At 56.3% G+C, this 24671-nt stretch overlaps 1 protein-coding gene across 1 annotated transcript; it reads right to left on the bottom strand.

Moving 5' to 3' along the window:
- apc (APC regulator of WNT signaling pathway) lies at positions 1 to 22026 on the bottom strand. The gene is made up of 18 exons (XM_081613243.1): positions 21836 to 22026; positions 17632 to 17787; positions 17012 to 17099; positions 16717 to 16936; positions 10038 to 10146; positions 9797 to 9910; positions 9635 to 9697; positions 9513 to 9563; positions 9354 to 9440; positions 9102 to 9279; positions 8832 to 9032; positions 7931 to 8026; positions 7704 to 7843; positions 7541 to 7618; positions 7287 to 7403; positions 6996 to 7210; positions 4124 to 6929; positions 1 to 2450 (listed from the first exon to the last, which is right to left on the bottom strand). The coding sequence occupies exons 2-18, from the start codon at positions 17764 to 17766 to the stop codon at positions 573 to 575; spliced, it is 6576 nt and encodes a 2191-aa protein (XP_081469369.1). The 5' UTR covers positions 17767 to 17787; positions 21836 to 22026; the 3' UTR covers positions 1 to 572.
- Between the last annotated feature and the right edge of the window lie 2645 nt (positions 22027 to 24671).

The raw sequence follows: 24671 nt of genomic DNA, 5'->3' as shown, positions 1-24671 counted from the left end.
CAGCTTGTGTTGAACTTTATTGATCATCTGCAGTGAGTCTCTGCTGCAGCTCAATCGGTTAAATTAGCTGCAGTTTACAGCAATAACTTACGCTTTACAGTGTTACTCGTTTCCATGGCGACAGGACAGGAAGCATCAGGTTCTGAACAAAGCCGGGCACGCTGCCGGTTCTGTTGGGTACCGGTCCGAAAGGTCGGGTTCCGATCAGAAGTTTAACTGGACCTGATCGGATCGAAGGTTAGTGGGTTAATCGGACCCGGCACCAAGGTTCTGGTTCTGGTACCGGACCACAGACCGGGCTGTGTTCAGAACCAAACCTTCCAGACGCTACAGCTACCAGAAACAACATCATCACCTTCAGGTTGCCATGGGAACGCTGTTCTGAAGGGGCGGGGCCATGCAGGGCAGGGGGCGGAGCTAAGCGCTACAGATCAGTGGTATAAAAACATAGAAAGGTTCCTCTCAGGCAGGTGGGAGGAGCTAATCAAGCAGCAGCGGGATGGGGGCGGAGCCAAAACATTAAATCACTTCCTGTACAGTTCCGTTCCCAGACATCACTTCCTGTTCCGGACTCACACAGACGTGACGATGTAGGAGCCGCGTTCGCCGCCGCCGCCGTCTCCGCCCTTCGGCTCTCGCTTCTTGGATACAGGGGTGGGGATGAGCGAGGGCCGCGCCGGCGTGGCCGACGTGCCGCCGGCAGGCTGCGAGGGGGCGGAGCTCAGCTCGGCGCCGTTCTTCCTGGGGCTGGGCGTGTAGTTGAAGGGACTGACGCGCGCCGCCACGGCACCACTGCGCGGTTGGCTGCGTTGCTGCTGGCGGTCAGGAGGGGGCGGAGCCTGCTCTTCCAGGCTCTCACAGCTCCGGCGAAGGTTGAGGTTGGAAGAGGACGAAGAGGAAGAAGAGGGGATCTTGGAGGGGGCGGGGCTATCGATGACGGGCGGGGAGTTGGCGGAGGTAGGCGAGCGCGCTGAGCAGGCGGACGGCGAGCGCGGGTTGTTAACGGGACAGTCCTCCAGGCGGACCCAGACGTCCTCCGACTTGGCAGCCATCGACTCGCCGCCGCTCTTCGCCTTCCGCCACGTCCCCTTGGCGTCACCGCGGCCGCCGTCCTCACCCCGCCCCTTCTCGCTGGACTCGGAGGACGCCGACAGCACAGAGGAGGAGCTTCCCGTCCGCTTCCAGGTGCCGACGCGCGGCAGCGAGGTCGAGTGTTTCCCACCGCTCACTCCGGAGCCGCCGCCGCTGCTGGCCTCACGCTTCCAGGTGCCGGTGCGGCTTATACGTGATGAGGTCACTTCCTGCGAGCGTGACGGGCTCTCTGAGTGCGAACGATGGGCGGCGGGGGGAAGCGGCGTCTCGGGGCTGGACTGCAGCTCCACGGCAGCGGAGGAGGAAGACTCCTCCAACTTCCTCTTCAGCGTGGGGCTCGGAGTTTCCTTGATGAAGGTCGATTGGCGGACCAGCGCCGGCTTCTCTGGCTCCGCCTTCTGCTTCCTGGAAGGGGCGGAGCCAGCGATCCGGGAGGCCGATTCGCTCCTGGGGAGGCCTCCACCTTTCTGCGCACCCTTGGCAGCTCTGGAGGAAGATGATGACGAGGCACTTCCTGGAGAGGCGGTACGTGGCAGCTGGGACAGCTTTCCCACCTTCTGATTGGCCGGCGCAGAGGGCCGGGAAGGGGTGGAGTCTCGAGAGGACCCGCCCCCTCTGTCGGCAGAGTCGGTGCCTCCTGGAGCCTTGGCGGCGGCGGCAGCTCGGGGCTTGCTCCGCCCCCTGGCAGCCGGCTCCGCCCGCGGTTTTCCTGTGATCAGACTGCGGTAGACCTTCTTCCCTCCACGCAGGGCCTTCGCCTCCTCCTCTTCCTCCTCCCTCTTGGCCTCTAGGCTGCTGCGCTCACCAGGCTTCAGGATGCGAGCGCAGCGCTTGACCTGCAACGCCGCCTCGTCGTCCTCGGTGGTCCGGCCGGCCGCCGGCAGGTGGAACGGCGAGCCGACAGACTTCAGGGACAGGACGGAGTCGGAGTCTGAGGACGGCTGGCGGGACAGGGCCGAGGCGGCGGCGTTCAGGCTGCTAACGATGGAGTTGGCTCCTTCCTGGATGGCCTTCCAGTCGAAGGACTCGGAGTCTGGAGAGGGCGGACTGCGGGGCGCCTCCGAGGGCTCCTCCTCCGCCAGGATGTCCTCATCTGCCTTGGCGAGGGGATCAGGGGCGGCGGGCAGCGCGGTGGCGGGCGGCGTGGCGGTGGGAGATGCGGCAGTGGGTGGTGCGGTGGACTTCTTCTTCTTCTTGGGCATGGCGGAGCTGATGCACTCCTGCAGCAGGTCGTCCTCCGAGTCGATGCTGAGGGAGCTGAGGGACGAGTTCCTGGAGAAACAGACGGGCGTGTCCTCCACGTGAAACGCCTTGGGGGCGTAGCCGCTGGCCGCAGGGGGGCGGGGCTTCGACTCCACCTGCGGAGCACAGAGGGAAGCATCAGACATCCTTCAGACTAACTGAACCTTCCTGTGAGGCTCTCTGATCACTCAGTGCCCGTCTGATTAGTACAGAAGCTAAAGTCTATGTCGTACAGGCAGGCTTAGTGCTAGCCGTACATAGCTAACAGAAAGTAGGTAAAGTTCAGCTATCGTGTTAAAACACGCTGTCGGCATGGTGACGGCTCCTGTTCAGGGTTGGAACCGGAGATTCAAGAGGCCCAGCGTCACGCGGGCGTCTACCTCCTGTAGGGACCCAGGTCCACCGGCGCCAACCCCGCTCAGGCGTCACTGGTTCACCGCCACCATCCGATGGCGATGCAGGGACGGCTGTCCCAGCTGCCCAGGACTGAAGCTGGTGCATGGAGGCCCCAGTCCTCTGGCCCGCTGTGCTTCCCCCTATCCTGTCAGATCACACTCAGATGGAGGCCGCTAGGGCAGAACCCACAGTGGCTGTAGCTGGCTGCCAGGACCAGGCCTCTCAGTGCCTCTAGGAGCTGGGCCGACATGATGGAGGAAGAGTCCATGCCTCTGCTAGTTGAGGCTCTTATGGAGGCAAAGGAACTCCAAATGGAGGCAGATGCTACCTCCGACCTCCTCACACTGACGATGAGGAAGACTCCGTGTTTCAGTCCTCCTCTCTGCCTTAAAGCTGAACCAGCACTCTGCCAACCTCACCAGCTGCTGGACAGCCTTTGGTCTGAAGCTCAGGTTGGTCAGCCGGATCACTGGATCACTGGGATCCGGCTGACCAACCGGATCCCAGCCGGCCTCCTCGCTCGCTGTACGGGATCAATGGAGGCTTTGGAGGACCGATGTGAGGAAACACGGCCGTTCCTTCTCGGTGTTCAAAGGCCTTTTCAACTACCAATGTAGCGTTTCTCCAGGGGGCGACACTGCCCCCTGGAGGCCGTTTACAGGATGACAGGGGCAGCAATATTTACAAAGGGGGCGCTGCAATCCCTTTGGGGCATTAAAATGTGGCCCCTGTAAGATCTACTTACTTTAAGTTGAATGTCCATTCTGTTTTCCTTAAACATGTAAAAATCATTTATTTTCACAGGGCATTTTTGTTCCCTGTTTTATGATGATAGATACAAACAACAATAATCATTGGCAACAAAAAGGACAGTAATATTTATAATAAAATAATATTCAGGGCCGCTAGGCTACATCTATTGGATGGGGGCTGTAAGGGACCTGGGCAGCAGACAGGTGGCGCTGGCCCTCCTCTCTAGCCTGTGTGGCAGCAACACTGATGCCATTAGATTCACGTTCCTGTCACTGAAAACTAGAAGCAGCCCGATCATCACTGACGCACGTCAAGCTAGGAGTTGGCACGTCTGATGCCTGTAGGAGTTAACCAATCAGGTCCACCGATGCCTGTAGGAGTTAACCAATCAGGTCCACCGATGCCTGTAGGAGTTAACCAATCAGGTCCACCGATGCCTGTAGGAGTTAACCAATCAGGTCCACCGATGCCTGTAGGAGTTAACCAATCAGGTCCACCGATGCCTGTAGGAGTTAACCAATCAGGATCAGCCCTGGGATCAGATCGTGGGAACTTTGGGTTGCTTAATGTAATCGAGGCTTCATCAGGAAGAAACCTGCTGACCCCTCACAACTCGTCCCACCTGTCTCTCCTGTCCCACCTGTCCAGCAGCAGGAAGTCCCTCCTCCTCCTCCTCGTCCTCCTGCGGCGGCTGGGCGAACTCCTTGTTGTTGTTCTCCTGGTCGATGTCGCTCAGCGAGCTCAGCGACGGGTTCCTGGAGAAGCAGACGGGCGTGTCTTCCATGGCGAACTTCTGCTTCTCGTCCGCCACCGTCTGATTGGCCGGCGGTTTGGTGCGGGGGAAGATGGTGACCGTCTGCTGCTTCCGCTTCCTGTTGTCCTCCTCCTTGCTCTTCCTGTCCTCACTGTCCTTCTCGCCGGCCTCGTCTTCGTCAAAGTCCAGAGAGCTCAGCGAGTCGTTGCGTGAGAAGCAACATGGCGTCCCCTCGATGGGCGTGTAGTGGCGAGGCGAGTCAAAGGCGAATCCCGGCTTGGGCTTGGTGGCCGTCGCCGCGACGACGCCATACGGCCCCCGCTGAGGCATGGGCTTCACAGGGGAGGTGGGCTTCTTCTTCACCTGTGGCGGTGTTGGCGGAGACACAGTCGGGGGCGGGGCCTGGCTGTCAGGCGTTCTGATTGGCTTGCGGGGCTTGGCTTTGGGCATGGCGGCGCTGATGCACTCGGCCAAGATGTCGTCGCCGTTCTCGCCCTCTGGGACCGCCGGCCGGGTCCTGGGGCCTGATGGGGGCGGGGCCGCCTGCTCATTGGGCGGCGAGTCGATGGTGAGGTCGCTGAGCGACGTGGCGGTGGAGAAATTGAGCGGCGTTCCCTCCACACAGTAAACGCGGGGCACTTCCTCCGGCAGCGGTGGCACCTCCTTCCTCTGCGGCGCCGGCGGCCGGCTCTGGGGTGGGAGGAGCTTGTAGACAGGAAGCTGGCTGGGTTTCCGTGGCGCCGCTGGCGGAGGCTTCTTGGGCTTCTGGGAGGACTTGGGCATGGCCATGTTGATGCACGCCACCAGGATCTCATTGTCATCGTCAGATTCGTCCAGAATGGGCTTGCGAGGCGCCGGCTTCGTCTCCTCGCCGCCCGCCGCCTCCTTCATCTCGGCCGCAATGTAGGGCTCATCCAGACTGAGCGCGCTCAGACTGGAGGCACGGGAAAATCCGTGCGGCGTGCTCTCCGTAGCAAAGTGTAGCAGCAAGTCCCCCGCCTCCTCCTTCTTGGCGCCCTGCGTCGGCGCATCGCCCTGGGCGGGCGGCGGCGGCGTCTTGGCGCGACTGGGCGGCATGGTCTGGCCCGGGCTGTCGGGCAAGTCGCTGGGGCTGACCACGCCGCTCGGCTCGCTGCTGCACGGCTCGCTGGAGCGCACCGAGCTGGCGATGGACGACGTGGAGAAGCTGTCCAGCGAGCTGACCGACGTGCAGCGGCTGAACATCAGTGGCGTCTCCTGCGCGTACGGCGGCTCCGGAGGGCTTTTGGGGGTCCTGGCGCCCGACGATGAGGTCACGTGGTGGTGATGGTGATGATGGTGGCCGTGGTGGTGGTGGTGGCCCCTTCGACCTCTGGTGGACGGCACGGCTGACGTCTGACTCTCCGCCTCCTTCTGCTGCCGCTGCTCCTGAGCATCTTTCTCGCTGACAGGAAGTGTCGGGTAGTCGTTGCCGCCGCCGCTGCCTTTCCTCTTCCTCACGACGTCGGCATCCTCATCTTCCTCAGAGGACAGAGAGGATAGGGAGCTGCCCCTGGAGAAGCAGATGGGCGTATCCTCCACACAATACGTCTGCGTTGACTCCTGGTTGCTCTTGACCGCAGAGCGCGCGGTGACCTGCAGGGGGCGGAGCTTGTTGGTGGAGGAAGAAGTGGGAGGAGCCAGCGAGGGGATGGCAGTCTCTTTGCGCGCCGACTCATCTCCATACTTCAGGCTATAGTCAATCGGCTGCTCTGGTACGGCGTCACCACCATAAGAGGACGTTGCCGAGACAACGACGTATCGTGGCGCCTGCCCTGCCGCCATGCGGCCGCTGCTCTGCCCCGCCTCGCCACTGTTGCCACGGCGCAGCCGGGCGTCCTGCTCACCGTCCTGGCTCGGACTCTGCCGCCCCGAGTTCAGCTGCTCGTCCGAGTACTTCAGGCTGTAGTTGATAGGCGTGTCCAGCTCAGCGCCATCATCGTCGGCCATGTGGTTGGCGCTGCGTATCTTATGCGCCAGGTCGGCCGGGTACTTCCTGTAGACGCAGCACTTGTTGGCGGCGCTCTCGTCAGAGGAGTAGAAGACGTCGGAGGACGGTTTGGTCTTGCCGCGGTTGCCGTAGCCATCGGTGCTGGTCACGCTGTTGAGGCTATCGCTGGAGGCGCGCACGCTGGCCGGGAACGCCGGCCGTGCGTATGCCACCTCCTCGCTCGCTCTCTTCGCTCCCTCGCCGCCTTTCGGGCTGGACAGCACCGGCGTGTTGGTGTAGGAGCGTGGGTTGCTGCCTCCAGCGCCGTTGCAGCTCCGCCCCTTCCTGTTGGCGGCTTTGGGGCTCAGGTTGTCGATGTTATCGAAGGTCTCTGACAGCTGCTGGGCGTCCAGCTCCTCAAACAGAGCTTTCTGCTTGCGGGCGTGGAGCGATGGTGCGCCGGCGCCAGGCGACACCACACTGGTGTCCTTGTAGCGTGCGGGGCGGTTGGCCATGAGGTTGCGTAAGGCGGCGGCGCTGCCCATGGCGATCATCTTGTGGCGGGAGTGGATGAGATTGCGCAGCATGCCCACGGCGCCCAGCTCCCACAGCGTCTCCTGGTCGCGAGCGTCTCGCGCCGATAGATTCCACAGCGTGCCGCAGGCGTTGGACACGATGGTCAGGCTGTGCGACTTCAGGTGCTGCAGCAGAGTCGGCAGGCAGCCGTGCTCCCGCAGGATCTGCCTGCAAGACGAGACACAGGGATTCAGAACGCCTCCTGTCAAAGTGCCCCGCCTCCTCAGGGGTTACCTGTGCGCCTCGTTGGTGGCGATGAGGCTGGAGACGTTGCGCAGGATCCCTCCACCGCTCTCGATGATGGCGAGCGTGTTGGTGTGGCTGCGGTGTGTGAGAGTTCCCACCAGGAAGGCCAGAGCGCCGTCCACCGCGCAGATGTCCGCCTTGTTCTCTGTGCAGTGAGCCGACAGGTTCCAGAGCGCGCTCAGTACGGACTTCAGCGTCGACTCCTGCAACACCAGGAAGAGTGATGAGAAGCGGCAGACTGAGCATGCTCAGTAGAGCTCTGGGATCATTTGTTTGTACCTTCTGCACTTCAAGAGCACAGCCCATCAGCGCTCGCACACTGCCGACCTCACGCAACGTCTTCTTGCTGTTGACATCAGCGCGCCATGACAGGTTCCTCAGGACACTGGCTATCACCTGGAACAGCAAGACACTGGCTAAGACCTGGAACAGCAAGACACTGGCTAAGACCTGGAACAGCAAGACACTGGCTAAGACCTGGAACAGCAAGACACTGGCTACCTCTCGGAGCAGCCTGGAGCAGCTGAACGTACCTGCTGCAGGTCTTCGCTCTCAGACTTGAGCTGGGCCACCATGGCTCTCATGCAGCCCTTCATGGAGCACAGCGTGGCCTGATAGGAAACAGCAGCACGTCATTGGCTGCTCAGGGACAATAAAGGCGGTTCTATTGTGTTCTATGGAGGAGCCTGCTGTCACCTTATTGGCCACGTCTCCAAAGGTGAGGTTGGTGAGCCCCATGCCAGCGTATCGCCTCAACGTGACGCTGTAGTGGTCGCTACTCAGCCCAAACATCTCGCAGTCCACCTGCAGCAGCTCTGCCACCGCCTGGAGGCCTCCTGCAGGGACACAGAACCGGGTCAGAACCAGGTCAGAACTGGGTTTGAACCCGGTCAGAACCAGGTCAGCACCAGGTCAGAACCCACCCAGCTCATTCATGGCGTGGCGGTGCTCCTCGTCGAAGGACAGCTTCATGAGAACGCAGACAGCGGGACAGATCTGATGCTCCACAGGAGACGGCACTGCAAAGACATCACACATCAGGACACGACTATGCTATGCTACGCACCGCTATGCTACGCACCGCTATGCTACGCAGCGCTATGCTACGCAGCGCTATGCTACGCAGCACTATGCTACGCTGAGCTATGCTACGCAGCGCTATGCTACGCAGCGCTATGCTACGCTGAGCTATGCTACGCAGCGCTATGCTACGCTGAGCTATGCCACGCAGCGCTATGTGGGGAGATGCTTTGCTATGGTACGCTGAGCTATGCTACGCAGCACTATGCTACGCAGTGCTATGTGGCGAGATGCTACACACGCTGAGCTATGCTACACAGCGCTATGCTACACTGAGCTATGCTACGCAGCGCTATGCTATGCAGCGCTATGTGGCGAGATGCTATGCTATGGTACGCTGAGCTATTCTACACAGCGCTATGCTACACTGAGCTATGCTACGCAGCGCTATGCTATGCAGCGCTATGTGGCGAGATGCTATGCTATGGTACACTGAGCTATGCTACGCAGCGCTATGCTACACTGAGCTATGCTACGCAGCGCTATGCTACACAGCGCTATGTGGCGAGATGCTATGCTATGGTACGCTGAGCTATGCTACACAGCACTATGCTACGCAGCGCTATGCTATGCAGCGCTATGTGACAAGATGTTATGCTATAATATGCTGCATTGCTCTATGCACATGACCAAGTGCTGCACTGTGCTGCACTGTGGGGCGCTACAATATGCTACGCTATGCTATGATATGCTACACTGCACTATGCTACACGGTGCGGCACCTGGTCATGTGACCGGACTCACTGGGGTTGTCCTCCTGGTCGACGCCCCTCTCGTGGCTCTCCTGCCAGCTCCAACACGCCTCGCAGTAATGGCGGACCTGCTCCAACAGGTGCAGTACCCGGATCTCGCGCCGCCCGCGCTTGTCGTCCGGCTGGCTGTGGACGATGTTGTGCAGAGCTGCTGACGCCCGCGCTCGCGCCTCCTTGCTTCCGCGAGAGTTACCTAGGCGACCGCACAGGCGTGAACACCGACGGAGGAGACCGCACAAGGGCTGTGGGTTGGGGTGGTTACCTAGCAACAGGGAGTCCTTGTCGTTGCCGTGCAGCAGCTGGATGAGCAGCGGCAGACAGCCAGACTGGCGCATGGCAATGCAGGAGTCCTGCGAGCTGGACATGGCTAGCAGCGTGCGCGACATGTCATCCTTGTCGTGAGTCCCTAGCATGGACAGCAGGCTGTACACCATCTCCACCTGCAGGGGGCGACACAGAGCCCCATCTCGTTCAGCTCCTCATACACCTGTGCCGCGCGCACACACACACTCACCTTCGTTCCAAGGTGGCTGGTGATTCGTCGAGGCACTGAGTAGCTCGTCTCATTAGCAGACTCCTGGTCCAATCGGCTGCTGGAGCTCTGGAAGAGGAAACCAGGAAGTAAACATGGCGGAGGAAGAAACAGAGGTTACTACTGTAGTAGCATTCTCACCTGAGCTCCAGCCAATCCACTACCGTCCCCTGCACTCTGAGTGCCCTCCACCTGCAGAGACGCCATGTTGGTCAGCTAACAGGTGACTGCTACACAGGTGAGCAAGCAACAGGTGAGCCTACCTGCAGTCGGGTGCCCAGCTTCACAATGTCTTTCTCTATCTGCTGAATACGAGACACACGAGCCTGAAAACAAACACACACAGCTTATGAGATGAGTCTGAACCAACACTGTCCCCCGACCTCCAGATGACCTCCAGATGACCCCCAGGTGACCTGTCGTACCTGAGCTCTCCTCTCCATCTCCTGACAGGACCCCAGCTGCTCCTCCATGGCTGAGCGGATCTGGCGAGCCTCGAACTCCAACTGACGGCGACTCATGTCTGTCTGCAGCGTGAACTGGTACGGACAGATGCTCATCACTACTACATCTCCCAGCATGCACTGCACTCATCACTACTACATCTCCCAGCATGCACTGCACTCATCACTACTACATCTCCCAGCATGCGCTGGGTCGGCTTACGTTCTCGGTGAGCGGCAGGCTGTCGATCCTCTTGGTGAGGTTCTGGAGCTGAGCATAGTACCAGTCCTTCTCCTTCTCCTCCTTCTCCAGCTCAGCCAATAGGAGGGACCTGAGGACAGCCAGCAGCCAATCACAGGAGAGCCAGAGTACAGAACCATATGAGCTTTACCCAGAACCCTCGGTACTTTACCCAGAACCCTCGGTACTTTACCCAGAACCCTCTGTACTTTACCCAGAACCCTCGGTACTTTACCCAGAACCCTCGGTACTTTACCCAGAACCCTCGGTACTTTACCCAGAACCCTCTTTACTTTACCCAGAACCCTCGGTACTTTACCCAGAACCCTCTTTACTTTACCCAGAACCCTCTTTACTTTACCCAGAACCCTCGGTACTTTACCCAGAACCCTCTGTACTTTACCCAGAACCCTCTTACTTTACCCAGAACCCTCGGTACTTTACCCAGAACCCTCGGTACTGTACCCAGAACCCTCGGTACTTTACCCAGAACCCTCTGTACTTTACCCAGAACCCTCGGTACTGTACCCAGAACCCTCGGTACTTTACCCAGAACCCTCTGTACTTTACCCAGAACCCTCGGTACTTTACCCAGAACCCTCGGTACTTTACCCAGAACCCTCGGTACTTTACCCAGAACCCTCTGTACTTTACCCAGAACCCTCTGTACTTTACCCAGAACCCTCGGTACTTTACCCAGAACCCTCGGTACTTTACCCAGAACCCTCGGTACTTTACCCAGAACCCTCGGTACTTTACCCAGAACCCTCGGTACTTTACCCAGAACCCTCTGTACTTTACCCAGAACCCTCTGTACTTTACCCAGAACCCTCGGTACTTTACCCAGAACCCTCGGTACTGTACCCAGAACCCTCGGTACTTTACCCAGAACCCTCGGTACTTTACCCAGAACCCTCTTTACTTTACCCAGAACCCTCGGTACTGTACCCAGAACCCTCGGTACTTTACCCAGAACCCTCTTTACTTTACCCAGAACCCTCGGTACTGTACCCAGAACCCTCGGTACTTTACCCAGAACCCTCGGTACTGTACCCAGAACCCTCGGTACTTTACCCAGAACCCTCTTTACTTTACCCAGAACCCTCGGTACTGTACCCAGAACCCTCGGTACTTTACCCAGAACCCTCTTTACTTTACCCAGAACCCTCGGTACTTTACCCAGAACCCTCGGTACTGTACCCAGAACCCTCGGTACTTTACCCAGAACCCTCGGTACTTTACCCAGAACCCTCTGTACTTTACCCAGAACCCTCGGTACTGTACCCAGAACCCTCGGTACTTTACCCAGAACCCTCGGTACTTTACCCAGAACCCTCGGTACTTTTCCCAGAACCCTCGGTACTTTACCCAGAACCCTCGGTACTTTACCCAGAACCCTCGGTACTTTACCCAGAACCCTCGGTACTTTACCCAGAACCCTCGTACTTACCCAGAACCGTCGTACTGTACCCAGAACCCTCGGTACTTTACCCAGAACCCTCTTTACTTTACCCAGAACCCTCGGTACTTTACCCAGAACCCTCTGTACTTTACCCAGAACCCTCGGTACTGTACCCAGAACCCTCGGTACTTTACCCAGAACCCTCGGTACTTTACCCAGAACCCTCGGTACTTTACCCAGAACCCTCGGTACTTTACCCAGAACCCTCGGTACTTTACCCAGAACCAGAACCCTCTGTACTTTACCCAGAACCCTCTTTACTTTACCCAGAACCCTCTGTACTTTACCCAGAACCCTCTGTACTTTACCCAGAACCCTCGGTACTTTACCCAGAACCCTCGGTACTGTACCCAGAACCCTCGGTACTTTACCCAGAACCCTCGGTACTTTACCCAGAACCAGAACCCTCGGTACGTTACCCAGAACCCTTTACCCAGAACCCTCGGTATTTTACCCAGAACCCTCGGTACTTTACCCAGAACCCTCTGTACTTTACCCAGAACCCTCGGTACTTTACCCAGAACCAGAACCCTCGGTACTTTACCCAGAACCCTCGGTACTTTACCCAGAACCCTCGGTACTTTACCCAGAACCAGAACCCTCGGTACTTTACCCAGAACCCTCGGTACTTTACCCAGAACCCTCGGTACTTTACCCAGAACCCTCGGTACTTTACCCAGAACCCTCTGTACTTTACCCAGAACCCTCTTTACTTTACCCAGAACCCTCTTTACTTTACCCAGAACCCTCGGTACTTTACCCAGAACCCTCTTTACTTTACCCAGAACCCTCGGTACTTTACCCAGAACCCTCGGTACTTTACCCAGAACCCTCTGTACTTTACCCAGAACCCTCGGTACTTTACCCAGAACCCTCGGTACTTTACCCAGAACCCTCTTTACTTTACCCAGAACCCTCTTTACTTTACCCAGAACCCTCGGTACTTTACCCAGAACCCTCTGTACTTTACCCAGAACCCTCGGTACTTTACCCAGAACCCTCGGTACTTTACCCAGAACCCTCGGTACTGTACCCAGAACCCTCGGTACTTTACCCAGAACCCTCTGTACTTTACCCAGAACCCTCGGTACTGTACCCAGAACCCTCGGTACTTTACCCAGAACCCTCTGTACTTTACCCAGAACCCTCGGTACTTTACCCAGAACCCTCGGTACTTTACCCAGAACCCTCGGTACTTTACCCAGAACCCTCTGTACTTTACCCAGAACCCTCTGTACTTTACCCAGAACCCTCTGTACTTTACCCAGAACCCTCGGTACTTTACCCAGAACCCTCGGTACTTTACCCAGAACCCTCGGTACTTTACCCAGAACCCTCGGTACTTTACCCAGAACCCTCTGTACTTTACCCAGAACCCTCTGTACTTTACCCAGAACCCTCGGTACTTTACCCAGAACCCTCGGTACTTTACCCAGAACCCTCGGTACTGTACCCAGAACCCTCGGTACTTTACCCAGAACCCTCGGTACTGTACCCAGAACCCTCGGTACTGTACCCAGAACCCTCGGTACTTTACCCAGAACCCTCTTTACTTTACCCAGAACCCTCGGTACTTTACCCAGAACCCTCGGTACTGTACCCAGAACCCTCGGTACTTTACCCAGAACCCTCTTTACTTTACCCAGAACCCTCGGTACTTTACCCAGAACCCTCTGTACTTTACCCAGAACCCTCGGTACTGTACCCAGAACCCTCGGTACTTTACCCAGAACCCTCGGTACTTTACCCAGAACCCTCGGTACTTTACCCAGAACCCTCGGTACTTTACCCAGAACCCTCGGTACTTTACCCAGAACCCTCGGTACTTTACCCTGAACCCTCTTTACTTTACCCAGAACCCTCTCTACTTTACCCAGAACCCTCGGTACTTTACCCAGAACCCTCGGTACTTTACCCAGAACCCTCTTTACTTTACCCAGAACCCTCGGTACTTTACCCAGAACCCTCTGTACTTTACCCAGAACCCTCGGTACTGTACCCAGAACCCTCGGTACTTTACCCAGAACCCTCGGTACTTTACCCAGAACCCTCGGTACTTTACCCAGAACCCTCGGTACTTTACCCAGAACCAGAACCCTCTGTACTTTACCCAGAACCCTCTTTACTTTACCCAGAACCCTCTGTACTTTACCCAGAACCCTCTGTACTTTACCCAGAACCCTCGGTACTTTACCCAGAACCCTCGGTACTGTACCCAGAACCCTCGGTACTTTACCCAGAACCCTCGGTACTTTACCCAGAACCAGAACCCTCGGTACTTTACCCAGAACCCTCGGTACTTTACCCAGAACCCTCGGTATTTTACCCAGAACCCTCGGTACTTTACCCAGAACCCTCTGTACTTTACCCAGAACCCTCGGTACTTTACCCAGAACCAGAACCCTCGGTACTTTACCCAGAACCCTCGGTACTTTACCCAGAACCCTCGGTACTTTACCCAGAACCAGAACCCTCTGTACTTTACCCAGAACCCTCTTTACTTTACCCAGAACCCTCTGTACTTTACCCAGAACCCTCTGTACTTTACCCAGAACCCTCGGTACTTTACCCAGAACCCTCGGTACTGTACCCAGAACCCTCGGTACTTTACCCAGAACCCTCGGTACTTTACCCAGAACCAGAACCCTCGGTACTTTACCCAGAACCCTCGGTACTTTACCCAGAACCCTCGGTACTTTACCCAGAACCCTCGGTACTTTACCCAGAACCCTCGGTACTGTACCCAGAACCCTCGGTACTTTACCCAGAACCCTCGGTACTTTACCCAGAACCCTCGGTACTTTACCCAGAACCAGAACCCTCGGTACTTTACCCAGAACCCTCGGTACTTTACCCAGAACCCTCGGTATTTTACCCAGAACCCTCGGTACTTTACCCAGAACCCTCTGTACTTTACCCAGAACCCTCGGTACTTTACCCAGAACCAGAACCCTCGGTACTTTACCCAGAACCAGAACCCTCGGTACTTTACCCAGAAACCTCGGTACTTTACCCAGAACCCTCGGTACTTTACCCAGAACCCTCGGTACTTTACCCAGAACCCTCTGTACTTTACCCAGAACCAGAACCCTCGGTACTTTACCCAGAACCCTCGGTACTTTACCCAGAACCCTCGGTACTTTACCCAGAACCCTCTGTACTTTACCCAGAACCCTCGGTACTTTACCCAGAACCCTCGGTACTTTACCCAGAACCCTCGGTACTTTACCAGAACCAGAACCCTCGGTACTTTACCCAGAACCCTCGGTACTTTACCCAGAACCCTCGGTATTTACCCAGAACCCTCGTACTTTACCCAGAACCCTCTGTACTTTACCCAGAACCCTCGGTACTTTACCCAGAACCAGAACCCTCGGTACTTTACCCAGAACCAGAACCCTCGATACTTTACCCAGAAACCTCGGTACTTTACCCAGAACCCTCGGTACTTTACCCAGAACCCTCGGTACTTTACCCAGAACCCTCTGTACTTTACCCAGAACCAGAACCCTCGGTACTTTACCCAGAACCCTCGGTACTTTACCCAGAACCCTCGGTACTTTACCCAGAACCCTCTGTACTTTACCCAGAACCCTCGGTACTTTACCCAGAACCCTCGGTACTTTACCCAGAACCCTCGGTACTTTACCCAGAACCCTCGGTACTTTACCCAGAACCCTCGGTACTGTACCCAGAACCCTCGGTACTTTACCCAGAACCCTCGGTACTTTACCCAGAACCCTCGGTACTTTACCCAGAACCCTCGGTACTTTACCCAGAACCCTCTCTACTTTACCCAGAACCCTCGGTACTTTACCCAGAACCAGAACCCTCGGTACTTTACCCAGAACCAGAACCCTCGGTACTTTACCCAGAAACCTCGGTACTTTACCCAGAACCCTCGGTACTTTACCCAGAACCCTCGGTACTTTACCCAGAACCCTCTGTACTTTACCCAGAACCAGAACCCTCGGTACTTTACCCAGAACCCTCGGTACTTTACCCAGAACCCTCGGTACTTTACCCAGAACCCTCGGTACTTTACCCAGAACCCTCGGTACTTTACCCAGAACCCTCGGTACTTTACCCAGAACCCTCGGTACTTTACCCAGAACCCGTACTTACCCAGAACCCTCGGTACTTACCCAGAACCCTCGGTACTTTACCCAGAACCCTCGGTACTTTACCCAGAACCCTCGGTACTTTACCCAGAACCCTCGGTACTTTACCCAGAACCCTCTCTACTTTACCCAGAACCCTCGGTACTTTACCCAGAACCCTCGGTACTTTACCCAGAACCCTCGGTACTTTACCCAGAACCCTCGGTACTTTACCCAGAACCAGAACCTCGGTACTTTACCCAGAACCCTCGGTACTTTACCCAGAACCCTCGGTACAATAGTCAATAGTAGCGTGTAGTAGTCAATAGTAGCGTGTAGTAGTCAATAGTAGCGTGTAGTAGTCAATAGTAGCGTGTAGTAGTCAATAGTAGCGTGTAGTAGTCAATAGTAGCGTGTAGTAGTCAATAGTAGCGTGTAGTAGTCAATAGTAGCGTGTAGTAGTCAATAGTAGCGTGTAGTAGTCAATAGTAGCGTGTAGTAGTCAATAGTAGCGTGTAGTAGTCAATAGTAGTGTGTAGTAGTCAATAGTAGCGTGTAGTAGTCAATAGTAGTGTGTAGTAGTCAATAGTAGTGTGTAGTAGTCAATAGTAGCGTGTAGTAGTCAATAGTAGTGTGTAGTAGTCAATAGTAGCGTGTAGTAGTCAATAGTAGCGTGTAGTAGTCAATAGTAGCGTGTAGTAGTCAATAGTAGCGTGTAGTAGTCAATAGTAGCGTGTAGTAGTCAATAGTAGTGTGTAGTAGTCAATAGTAGTCAATAGTAGCGTGTAGTAGTCAATAGTAGCGTGTAGTAGTCAATAGTAGCGTGTAGTAGTCAATAGTAGTGTGTAGTAGCGTGTAGTAGTCAATAGTAGCGTGTAGTAGTCAATAGTAGCGTGTAGTAGTCAATAGTAGTGTGTAGTAGCGTGTAGTAGTCAATAGTAGCGTGTAGTAGTCAATAGTAGCGTGTAGTAGTCAATAGTAGTGTGTAGTAGTCAATAGTAGTGTGTAGTAGTCAATAGTAGCGTGTAGTAGTCAATAGCAGTGTGTAGTAGTCAATAGTAGCGTGTAGTAGTCAATAGTAGCGTGTAGTAGTCAGTACTTCTCCTTCTCCAGCTCCTCCAGGCAGCGGTCGTGGCCGTCTCTCCCCACAGTCGGAGCTCCTCTCCTGGGGAAGGACGCCGGGTTCGGCCCCTGGGTTCCGGGCCCCCCAGCGGCTCCTGCCATCGTTCCGGAGGAAGAGGAGGCAGAGCTGGAGGAGGACGAAGGAGGTGGAGGAACCCTGGTTCTGGTCCTGAAGCCGGCCGGGTCCAAACTCATCTCTGCGGGAAGAACCCGGTGAGGGAGCTGTCCGGACCGGAACCTGGCCCACGGCGGCTCGACCCGGTTCTCCTCACCTTTCAGTCTCTCTATGAACTCCAGCTGGGAGCCGGACGCCTCCCCAGACTCTTCTTCTATGGTGCCCTGCAGCTGCTTCAGCACTTCCTGTTGGACACAAAGAGCAGCGCTCCGTGACTGGCTGGGAATCCCAGACAGGAAGTGACAGGAAGTGGGGCCGAGGCAGGAGGCAGGGCTAACCAACGATCAGCCCGCAGCGCTCAGACAGAACCATCACACACACACACACACACACACACACACACACACACACACACACACACACTGGGACAATAACACACACACTAACACAGAGCAGCAAACAGGAAACAGGAAGTCAGAGTTCCAATAGACATTAAGGACAAAACAACAATGAACCAGAACCACAGAGACAGGAACCGGGTCGACCCAGACCAGGAACCAGAGCCAGAGGAACACAGCAAGGAAATGAAAGATGCAGACAGAGCGCTCACTCCGACAAATTTTCTGGTTCCTTCCAAAGATCCACAAACAAAGAGACATCCCACTCTGAACAAAAAGCTCTTTCTAACAGCGCAGCGCATGATTGGCTGAAAACAGCTCAGGACTATCCTGGGGCGAGCGAGAGAGAGACAGAGACCCCCCCCCCTCCCCCTCCTACCTTCATGTTGGACGCCTCCGTCTCCAGCTTGGTCAGGTGGTTGGAGTTGTCCTGCAGCTCCTGCCTCAGGTTGGAGTTCTCCATCTTCAGCACCTCCACCTGCCTCAGCAGCTGGTCGTAGGACGCCGCCGCCATGATGGACGCTCCGCCTCAGACCTAAGCCACACGGGTCAAAGGTCGACCCACAGCTGTTAGACATCAGTTCTACATCTTCACTTGCAAAAAAACTGGCTTTTATTTTGAAGGATTTGCTAACCTGAACCGGTTACCACGGTAACATGAGGTTACCGTGGTAACAAGGTAGTTCATGTGTCCTCTGCAGCGGATCTGGTTCTGGGTCAGAACCAGAACCTGCAGCAGAACCGGGTCTCTACAGAAAGTTCTGGATGGTTCTGGTTCCTGCACACTGACATCAGAACCAGAACCCATCAGCGGATCAATACTGATGATGTCACAGCTCTGATCAATAGCAGCTGATTCTCAACCCCCCCAGCAGGCGGCCATTTTCCTCCCTCCATCATCATAACCCCCCCTCCGTCTCCATCAGAGCATCAATGAATGAATGAATGAATGAATGAATGAGACCCGCAGACAGACCCCCCCTCCCCCCACTGAGAACAATGAACCCCCCCAGCAGATGGAGGGATGGAGGACGGAGGATAAAGAAAGAGAAAATGGCAGCTCACCCCATCGCTGTCGCCTCCATCAGCCTCCGTCTCCGACTGGAGCGGGTCAGCTGATCGGCCGGCAGCCAATCAGGAGCCAGCCTCACAGAGGCAGAGAGGGAGGGGGAGCACAGCCCCCCTCCTCCCAGCATGCTCTGCTGCAGCACTGCAGGCTGACTGACTGGGTTACACACAACGGACCAGAACCAGAACCAGCAGAACCAGAACCACCAGAACCAGAACCACCAGAACCACCAGAACCAGAAGAACCAGAACCAGAAGAACCAGAACCAGCTGAACCAGAACCAGGACCAGTTGAAACAGAACCAACTGAAACAGAACCAGCAGAACCAGAACCACCAGAACCAGAACCACCAGAACCAGAGCCTGAACCAGAATTAACAGAACCAGAACCAGAACCAACTGAAACAGAACCAACTGAAACAGAACCAGCAGAACCAGAGCCTGAACCAGAATTAACAGAACCAGAACCACCAGAACCAGAACCAGCTGAAACAGAACCAACTGAAACAGAACCAGAACCAGAACCACCAGAACCACCTGAACCAACTGAAACAGAACCAGAACCACCAGAACCAGAACCACCAGAACCAGCTGAACCAACTGAAACAGAACCAGAACCACCAGAACCAGCTGAACCAGAACCAGAACCAGTTGACATCACGTCCAGTGACCTCTGACCTCCAGCCAGCAGGGTCGCCGTGGGCTGTCCACCTGAACATGCTCAGTAGCAGATGGGTTCTGATGAGCGACCCGGTATCAGACCTCTGTTAGATTAATCGGATCACTAAACCCTCTCAGCGTTTCCATCAGGACCTCAGTTCTGACTTTAATCTCTTCATTTCTACAGAACAAATTAACACACTGCTGACTGATCAACCCAACAGAACCAGAACAGAACCAACCCATGTCCTGATTCAAAACAACCAACCAATGACCAGGTCTGTCAAGACAACACGATTTATTGTCTCAAAGATTATCCTCTGGCCCTCAGGCCCCCTGGTCCTCTGGTCCTCAGGCCCCCTGTCCTGCAGGTCCTCTGGCCCCCTGGTCCTCTGGCCCCCTGGTCCTCTGGTCCTCTGGTCCTCTGGTCCTCTGGTCCTCTGGCCCCCTGGTCCTCTGGTCCTCTGGTCCTCTGGTCCTCTGGTCCTCTGGTCCTCTGGTCCTCTGGCCCCCTGGCCCCCTGGTCCTCTGGCCCCCTGGTCCTCTGGTCCTCTGGTCCTCTGGTCCTCTGGTCCTCTGGTCCTCTGGTCCTCTGGTCCTCTGGCCCCCTGGTCCTCTGGTCCTCTGGCCCCCTGGTCCTCTGGTCCTCTGGTCCTCTGGTCCTCTGGTCCTCTGGCCCTCTGGCCCTCTGGCCCCCTGGTCCTCTGGCCCCCTGGTCCTCTGGTCCTCAGGTCCTCAGGCCCCCTGGTCCTCAAACCCCCTGGTCCTCAAACCCCCTGGTCCTCTGGTCCTCAGGCCCCCTGGTCCTCTGGTCCTCAGGTCCTCAGGCCCCCTGGTCCTCAGGCCCCCTGGTCCTCAAACCCCCTGGTCCTCTGGTCCTCAGGCCCCCTGGTCCTCAGGCCCCCTGGTCCTCAGGCCCCCTGGTCCTCTGGTCCTCTGGCCCCCTGGTCCTCAGGCCCCCTGGTCCTCAAACCCCCTGGTCCTCAGGTCCTCAGGCCCCCTGGTCCTCAGGCCCCCTGGTCCTCAAACCCCCTGGTCCTCTGGTCCTCAGGCCCCCTGGTCCTCAGGCCCCCTGGTCCTCAAACCCCCTGGTCCTCTGGTCCTCAGGCCCCCTGGTCCTCTGGCCCCCTGGTCCTCAGGCCCCCTGGTCCTCAAACCCCCTGGTCCTCAGGTCCTCAGGCCCCCTGGTCCTCAGGCCCCCTGGTCCTCAAACCCCCTGGTCCTCTGGTCCTCTGGCCCCCTGGTCCTCAGGCCCCCTGGTCCTCAAACCCCCTGGTCCTCAGGTCCTCAGGCCCCCTGGTCCTCAGGCCCCCTGGTCCTCAAACCCCCTGGTCCTCTGGTCCTCAGGCCCCCTGGTCCTCTGGCCCCCTGGTCCTCAGGCCCCCTGGTCCTCAAACCCCCTGGTCCTCTGGCCCCCTGGTCCTCAGGCCCCCTGGTCCTCAAACCCCCTGGTCCTCTGGTCCTCTGGCCCCCTAGTCCTCTGGCCCCCTGGTCCTCTGGCCCCCTGGTCCTCTGGCCCCCTGCTCTGCATGCTCTAGATGAGCCTCTGTTCCAGAACCGCTGGTCCAAATGACTGCATTGACCATCAGGTGCTGCAGAAACCTGTTAATCACCCAGAGACACAGTCCAGGTGGCAGAAGGAAACACCTGCAGGACAGGGGGCCTGAGGACCAGGGGGCCAGAGGACCTGAGGACCTGAGGACCAGAGGACCAGGGGGCCAGAGGACCAGGGGGCCTGAGGACCAGAGGACCAGAGGACCTGAGGACCAGGGGGCCAGAGGACCAGGGGACCAGAGGACCTGAGGACCAGAGGACCTGCAGGACAGGGGGCCTGAGGACCAGAGGACCAGAGGACCTGAGGACCAGAGGACCTGCAGGACAGGGGGCCTGAGGACCAGGGGGCCAGAGGACCTGAGGACCTGAGGACCAGAGGACCAGAGGACCTGAGGACCAGGGGGCCAGAGGACCAGGGGGCCAGAGGACCAGGGGGGCCGGAGGACCAGAGGACCTGAGGACCAGGGGGCCAGAGGACCAGGGAGGAGAAACTCTGGGATAAACGACTGAAGGCCATTTTAAACGGATCTAATGGTGATGACAATAATGTGAGCAGGTTTTAGTGGGAGGAGGGCGGAGTTAGTATTGTCCAATGAAAACCTCCCAATGGTCGGCCATGTTGCTAATTATTTCCCTGCTGATTTGGGATGTAAATATGTTTCCATGGTAACAGCGTTTCTCAGCATATTGAATATTTATTTTTAAATCAGACTAAACTGTCCTCAGACGGTCCGTTCAATGGTCCCGGGTTCGATTCCCAACCGCTTCCTGTCCAGCTCCTACATAATAAAAGCCTCCACATCCATCGGAAGCTGCAGATTCACGTTATTAATGGGTCACGTGACTACTGAGCAGGCAGCCGATTGGCTGATGAGAGGCTACATCAGCTGTACTACGGCAGTACTACAGCAGTACTATAGCCGTACTACAGCAGTGAAATACATACTACACCAGTACTACAGTAGTACTACAACAGTACTACAGCCGTACCTCAGCAGTTAAATACAGTTCTAAAGCAATACTACAACAGTCCTCTGATACTACACCGCAGTAGTACTACAGTAGTATTACAGCAGTACTACTGTGTAGCTTTAGCTCCTGCTAACACCGCATCGACTCATTCCGGGTTTTTCCCCGAACCGGCGCTCAGAAATCCGCCTCCTCTACTTGCAGGAAACTCCGGATCCTGTCAGCAGGTTCTGGTGGACCGGGACCTTTCCCGGACCGTTCTTGCTTCGGTCCAAACGCCGGTCCGGAACCAAAACAAGAGGCCAGCTAGCAGCTAGGCTAACAGCTCCTACCTTCTCGGTGATCGGGGCTTCAGGCGGCGGACAGACGCAACCAGCCGGGGAACGGGCCGTCAGAGCCGGTTCGGGGAGCTCATGAATCCGGTCCGGACGGGAGAAACGGGGTTCAACAAAGTCCCGAAAAGTTCTACCGAACCCGCCTGGTTGAGGAGCCGCAGCGGCTGCTGTGCTCCGCCATCTTGTTTCTGTGTGTGAGAGGGCGGGGGGTGTTACTATAGCTGTGAGGACCGGCTGCGTCCTGCCGGTCCGCACAGCTACCGTAGGACCTGTGTGTGTGTGTGTTGGGGGGGGGGTTGTGTGTGGGGGTGAGTGTGTGTGTGTGTCAGTGTGTGTGTGTGTGTGTGCGCGTGTGTGTGTGTCAGTGCGTGTGTGTCAGTGTGTGTGTGCGCGTGTGTGTGTCAGTGTGTGTGTGTGTGTGTGTGCGCGTGTGTGTGTGTCAGTGCGTGTGTGTCAGTGTGTGTGTGCGCGTGTGTGTGTGTCAGTGTGTGTGTGTTGGGGGGGGGGTGAGGTGTGTGTGTGTGTGTGTGCGCGTGTGTCTGTGTGTGTGGGGGCGGGGGGGTGAGTGTGTGGGGGTGAGTGTGTGTGTGTCAGTGTGTGTGCGTGTGTGTGTGTGTGGGGGCATGGAGGTGAGTGTGTGTTTGTGTGTGTGTGTGTGTGTGTGTTTGTAATACCTCGTGGGGACCAGTTTCCTGAAGCATACCTGTTTTGGGGTCAGGGGTCAGATTTGGGTCTGAGGTCTGAACTGAGTTTGGCTCAGGCTGCAGGAATTACTGGAAAGTCCCCACAAAGATAGCAACCAAACGTGTGTGTGTGAGAGACGGTGTGTTGCTGACCCTGTGAGGACCGCTGACCCTTCTGTGAGAAAATGGACCTGGTTCCAACCGGTAGCAGAACCGATGAACATTCTGAGCCAGAACCTCTGGGTTCTCATGCATGCAGCGTGTGCAGCATGTTCCATATAAAAATCAACTTTGCGTTGAGGTTTGTGTAAATATCAACATTTCATCTGTGGGTGAAAATGAGCAGCAGCCATGCAAACGTTCTGTGGACAACATGAAACACAAAGCATCAAAACTCATAAATAACTGAAATATGACGACATTCAGACCAAGAAGCACCAAACCATGTGTTTCATGATTTTCATATTTTATTGCTAAAACGTAAAGGATGAGACTGAACCGCATTTATCCTCAGACAATGAGCTGACAGGGACACAGAATAAAGAACATAAAAACCTCAGTAGGAGGTAAATAATCCTGTCCCTCAGTTTGAGTCTCATGAAGATGAAACTGACCATGAAATGAATCTGTGGGTCGTTTCATCCTGACTGACAGGAGGAAACAGCTGGTCAGCAGATTCACTCCAAGCTGCTGGTTGAACATCTCAGCTGATCCAGGTGAGCAGCTACCTGTGCAGCTCTGGTTAGGATCTGGTTTCACTTCTGACAGCTTTTTAAAGTTAGATAAACCAGTTAGTTCAGTCGTAGGGTTAATGCAACTCTTTATGTAGAGGGATGGATAATCACAGATTCAGCCACTTCAACTGATCCAGAACGAAGGAGCAGCAGCAGCTACAGCAGCTACAGCAGCTACAGCTACAGCAGCTACAGCTACAGCAGCAGCTACAGCAGCAGCTACAGCAGCTGCAGCTACAGCAGCTACAGCTACAGCAGCTACAGCAGCAGCAGCTACAGCTACAGCAGCAGCTACAGCAGCTGCAGCTACAGCAGCTACAGCAGCAGCAGCTACAGCAGCAGCAGCTACAGCTACAGCAGCTACAGCTACAGCAGCTACAGCTACAGCAGCTACAGCAGCAGCTACAGCAGCTGCAGCTACAGCTACAGCAGCTACAGCTACAGCAGCTACAGCAGCTACAGCAGCTACAGCTACAGCAGCTACAGCAGCAGCAGCTACAGCAGCTACAGCTACAGCAGCTACAGCAGCAGCAGCTACAGCAGCTACAGCAGCTACAGCTACAGCAGCTACAGCTACAGCAGCAGCTACAGCAGCAGCTACAGCAGCAGCAGCTACAGCAGCTACAGCTACAGCAGCTACAGCAGCAGCAGCTACAGCTACAGCAGCAGCTACAGCAGCTGCAGCTACAGCAGCTACAGCAGCTACAGCAGCAGCAGCTACAGCTACAGCAGCTACAGCTACAGCAGCTACAGCTACAGCAGCTACAGCAGCAGCTACAGCAGCTGCAGCTACAGCTACAGCAGCTACAGCTACAGCAGCTACAGCTACAGCAGCTACAGCTACAGCAGCTACAGCAGCAGCAGCTACAGCAGCTACAGCAGCAGCTACAGCAGCTGCAGCTACAGCTACAGCAGCTACAGCAGCTACAGCTACAGCAGCTACAGCAGCTGCAGCTACAGCTACAGCAGCTACAGCAGCTACAGCAGCAGCTACAGCAGCTGCAGCTACAGCTACAGCAGCTACAGCAGCTACAGCAGCTACAGCTACAGCAGCAGCAGCTACAGCAGCTACAGCAGCAGCTACAGCAGCTGCAGCTACAGCAGCTACAGCTACAGCAGCTACAGCAGCTACAGCTACAGCAGCAGCTACAGCAGCTACAGCTACAGCAGCTACAGCTACAGCAGCAGCTACAGCAGCAGCAGCTACAGCAGCTACAGCAGCAGCTACAGCAGCTGCAGCTACAGCAGCTACAGCTACAGCAGCTACAGCAGCTACAGCTACAGCAGCAGCTACAGCAGCTGCAGCTACAGCTACAGCAGCTACAGCTACAGCAGCTACAGCTACAGCAGCAGCTGCAGCAGCTACAGCTACAGCAGCAGCTGCAGCTACAGCTACAGCAGCTACAGCTACAGCAG

This window comes from Poecilia reticulata, chromosome 12 (assembly GCF_904066995.2).
Source record: "Poecilia reticulata chromosome 12, P_reticulata-male-v2, whole genome shotgun sequence".
Classification (NCBI taxonomy): Eukaryota; Metazoa; Chordata; class Actinopteri; order Cyprinodontiformes; family Poeciliidae; genus Poecilia; species Poecilia reticulata.
Note: the sequence above shows the minus strand (reverse complement) of the source record. Positions and strands in the feature narration are given on the sequence as shown.